This window comes from Terrapene carolina, unplaced genomic scaffold (assembly GCF_002925995.2).
Source record: "Terrapene carolina triunguis isolate 2854851 unplaced genomic scaffold, T_m_triunguis-2.0 Scaffold33642, whole genome shotgun sequence".
Taxonomy (NCBI): Eukaryota; Metazoa; Chordata; order Testudines; family Emydidae; genus Terrapene; species Terrapene triunguis.
This window is the reverse complement of record NW_020697993.1, coordinates 11,315-13,807: the sequence shown is the minus strand read 5'-3', so window position 1 is coordinate 13,807 and position 2,493 is coordinate 11,315. Positions and strand designations below refer to the sequence as shown.

The 2,493-nt window shown below is 59.8% G+C and overlaps 1 protein-coding gene across 1 annotated transcript; it reads left to right on the top strand.

The window, feature by feature from the left end:
- Positions 1–68: 68 nt before the first annotated feature.
- Positions 69–428, top strand: LOC112123794 (vitelline membrane outer layer protein 1-like; the record flags this gene model as incomplete). The annotated part of the gene is made up of 1 exon (XM_024222374.1): positions 69–428. A coding segment is annotated over one exon (304 nt), but the record flags the coding sequence as incomplete, so codon positions are not given.
- Positions 429–2,493: the final 2,065 nt, after the last annotated feature.

The window sequence follows — 2,493 nt, the reverse complement described above, 5'->3', positions numbered from 1 at the left end:
GGTGGGTAGATGGGTGGAGGGACGGATGGACAGATGGATCTAACCCCTCCTCTCCTACCCTGGCTCAGGTGGGGCAGGTGGCAGGGTGCCCGGTACTGCCCCCGGGGCTACCTTCGCGCCGTCTCGCTGGGGGTGCAGCCGCGGCAGGACACTGGGGACGACGTGGCCGCCACCGGCCTGCGCGTGGCCTGCTCCGACGGGGAGCTGCTGGTCGGCGACGCTGGGGACGCCGGGGACCAGGAGGGGCCCTGGAGCCGCCCCTGCCTCTCCGGCTCCGTCTGCGGCCTCCAGACCCGGGTGGAGGAGCCGGGGGGCCATCAGGGGGACAACACGGCCCTCAACGACGCCCGTTTCTTCTGCTGCCCGCCCTAGGGCCCCCCCCAGGGGTGCCCGCCCATTAAACCTGGCCCAGAGCCTCTTCCCAGCCACCTTGTGTCTTTATTGGGGGGGGGAGCCTGGCCTGGGGGCCTGGAGGGGGCAGGCCCAGTGCACCCTGGGGGAGTGGGGGGATCCGGGGTTCATTGGGGTTCCTGTGTCACGTGGGGGGGGAGGATTCGGGGTTGGTAGAGAGGGAGCCAGGCAGAGGAACCCGCTCAGAGCCCCCAGACCCTCTGCCATCAATGCCCCAGTGTGGGGGAACCCCCACATCAGGCCGTCTCTCAGCCCGTCCTTTGGGGGGCACTGTAGCCCCCCACCCCCCACTGCTCCTGCTGGCGCCCCGGACCCAAACACAGCTCCCTGGGGGGGGGAAGAGAGGGGGTGTCCTGCCAGTGTCCAGCTGGGGTTCAACCGGGCAGCCTGCCTCAGTTTCCCAGAATGGCTCCCTTGTCTGACAGGACCCCTCCTTGAGGGGGCAGACATGGGGGGTGTGTGTGCCCGGAGCTGGCTTGTTACCAAGCCAGAGGGCAAAATAATCTAGAACAACCCCCCCGCCCTAACGCAGCCTCCAATCCCCCCCATGACATCTCATCCCCGGCGCCCCGTGCTCCCCACTCCTCCAGCCCCCCAGGTTCCTCCCCCCTCTGGGCCCCACCCCGCCCACGACCCCCACATCTTCCCAGGCCTGGCTTCATCGGGTCCCCAAGTAGCAGCTAGCCCCGTGTCCACCCTGGCTGGGTCGGGGTCTCTCCCCGGTCCACCTCCTCACCCGTGTCAGGGTCTTACCTTGTTCCCTGAAGTCTCCTGAGCTCCCCCCCTCGCTGGCCTCGCTAGGGAATTAACTGATCCAGCTCAGGTGTGGCTCCTAACGAGCTGCTAGCCCCAGCCCTCCGGGAACTAGCCACCCTCTTCCCCAGCGGGAAACAAAACTGGGGGACCCGGACCTGGGTGGAGATTTCTTTCCCAGGAACTTTCTCTGAATTTTTTGAAGAAAATACAAAGAGAGAGAAAAACCAATCAACAACCCCAAACAGAACCAAATAGGCGCCAACGTCTCACAACTGATTTGCCATCTGCTGCGTCTCCTTCGTGATCCTTTATCCAGGGTGTTCTCCGGGCTGCGAACGGGGAACGTGCAGATCAGTCGCTCGGCCTTGCACGATTTACACATCTGGCTTAGACCAGCCCAGGGACATTTTTAGCAGGAGATAAAGAATAGAAGAAAAATTCAGAGGAGGGGGGTGTCACGGACTCACAGGTGCCCACACCGTGTGGTCCGTGGGGGGTGCCCCTTTCAGTGGGACAGCCCTTCTTAGGGGTCCACTTTCTCCCAGGGGTCAGGCCCCTCCACCTCCTGGAGCCACACCTCTCTGAGCCTTAGCACGTCTGTCTCTGCCGTGGGCCCCCTCAGGGAGTCCCCTCGCTCTGGACCCCCCGGGGCCTCCACCCCCCCCTGTTCTGTAGCCCAGAGCGACTCTCAGCCAGCGTAACACAGGAGGTTTATTGAGCGTCTGACCCCAGCACAGGAAACTCTCAGGTTCCCCAGGCCTGGTGCAGTTGTAAAGTTTTATGTTTGTGTTTTATATCATTGAAAATAAGAAAATAAAAAATAATAATGTAGCATGTATGAAACGTATCGGTGGATACAGATAAAATATAATATATACAAACTGTCCAGGTATACGCACCTCCGGTCGTAAGGGTGCCGGGCCATAAGGGGGAGGGTTCGAGTCCTCGCTCCGACCTGTCTGTTGGGGGGAAATTGCACAAGTGAAGATACCTGCGGGTTCGAGCCCAAATGTTGGGGGCTTCGCGTTCCCCCCTCCTGCTCTGTCAGGCAGAGCTGTTTTTAGTGGGGATAGACGTTTGTGTTTTGTAAGTCCCAGCACGAGCGTGGGCACGGGAGAGTTATAAAGATAAAGAGATTCATAAAGAAATATGTCCAGCGGTATTTTCTATGGGAGACCCAACTCTGAAGGATATAGGAGTGTGGGCAAATAGTGTAAGAAATGTTTAAAAGGAAGCAATCCAAAGACGATCTTTTGTTCAAGAGATTGCTCCTTTCAAACAGATCTTGCGCGGTTAAACCAAACTCTGAGGGATAGAGGAGTTTGG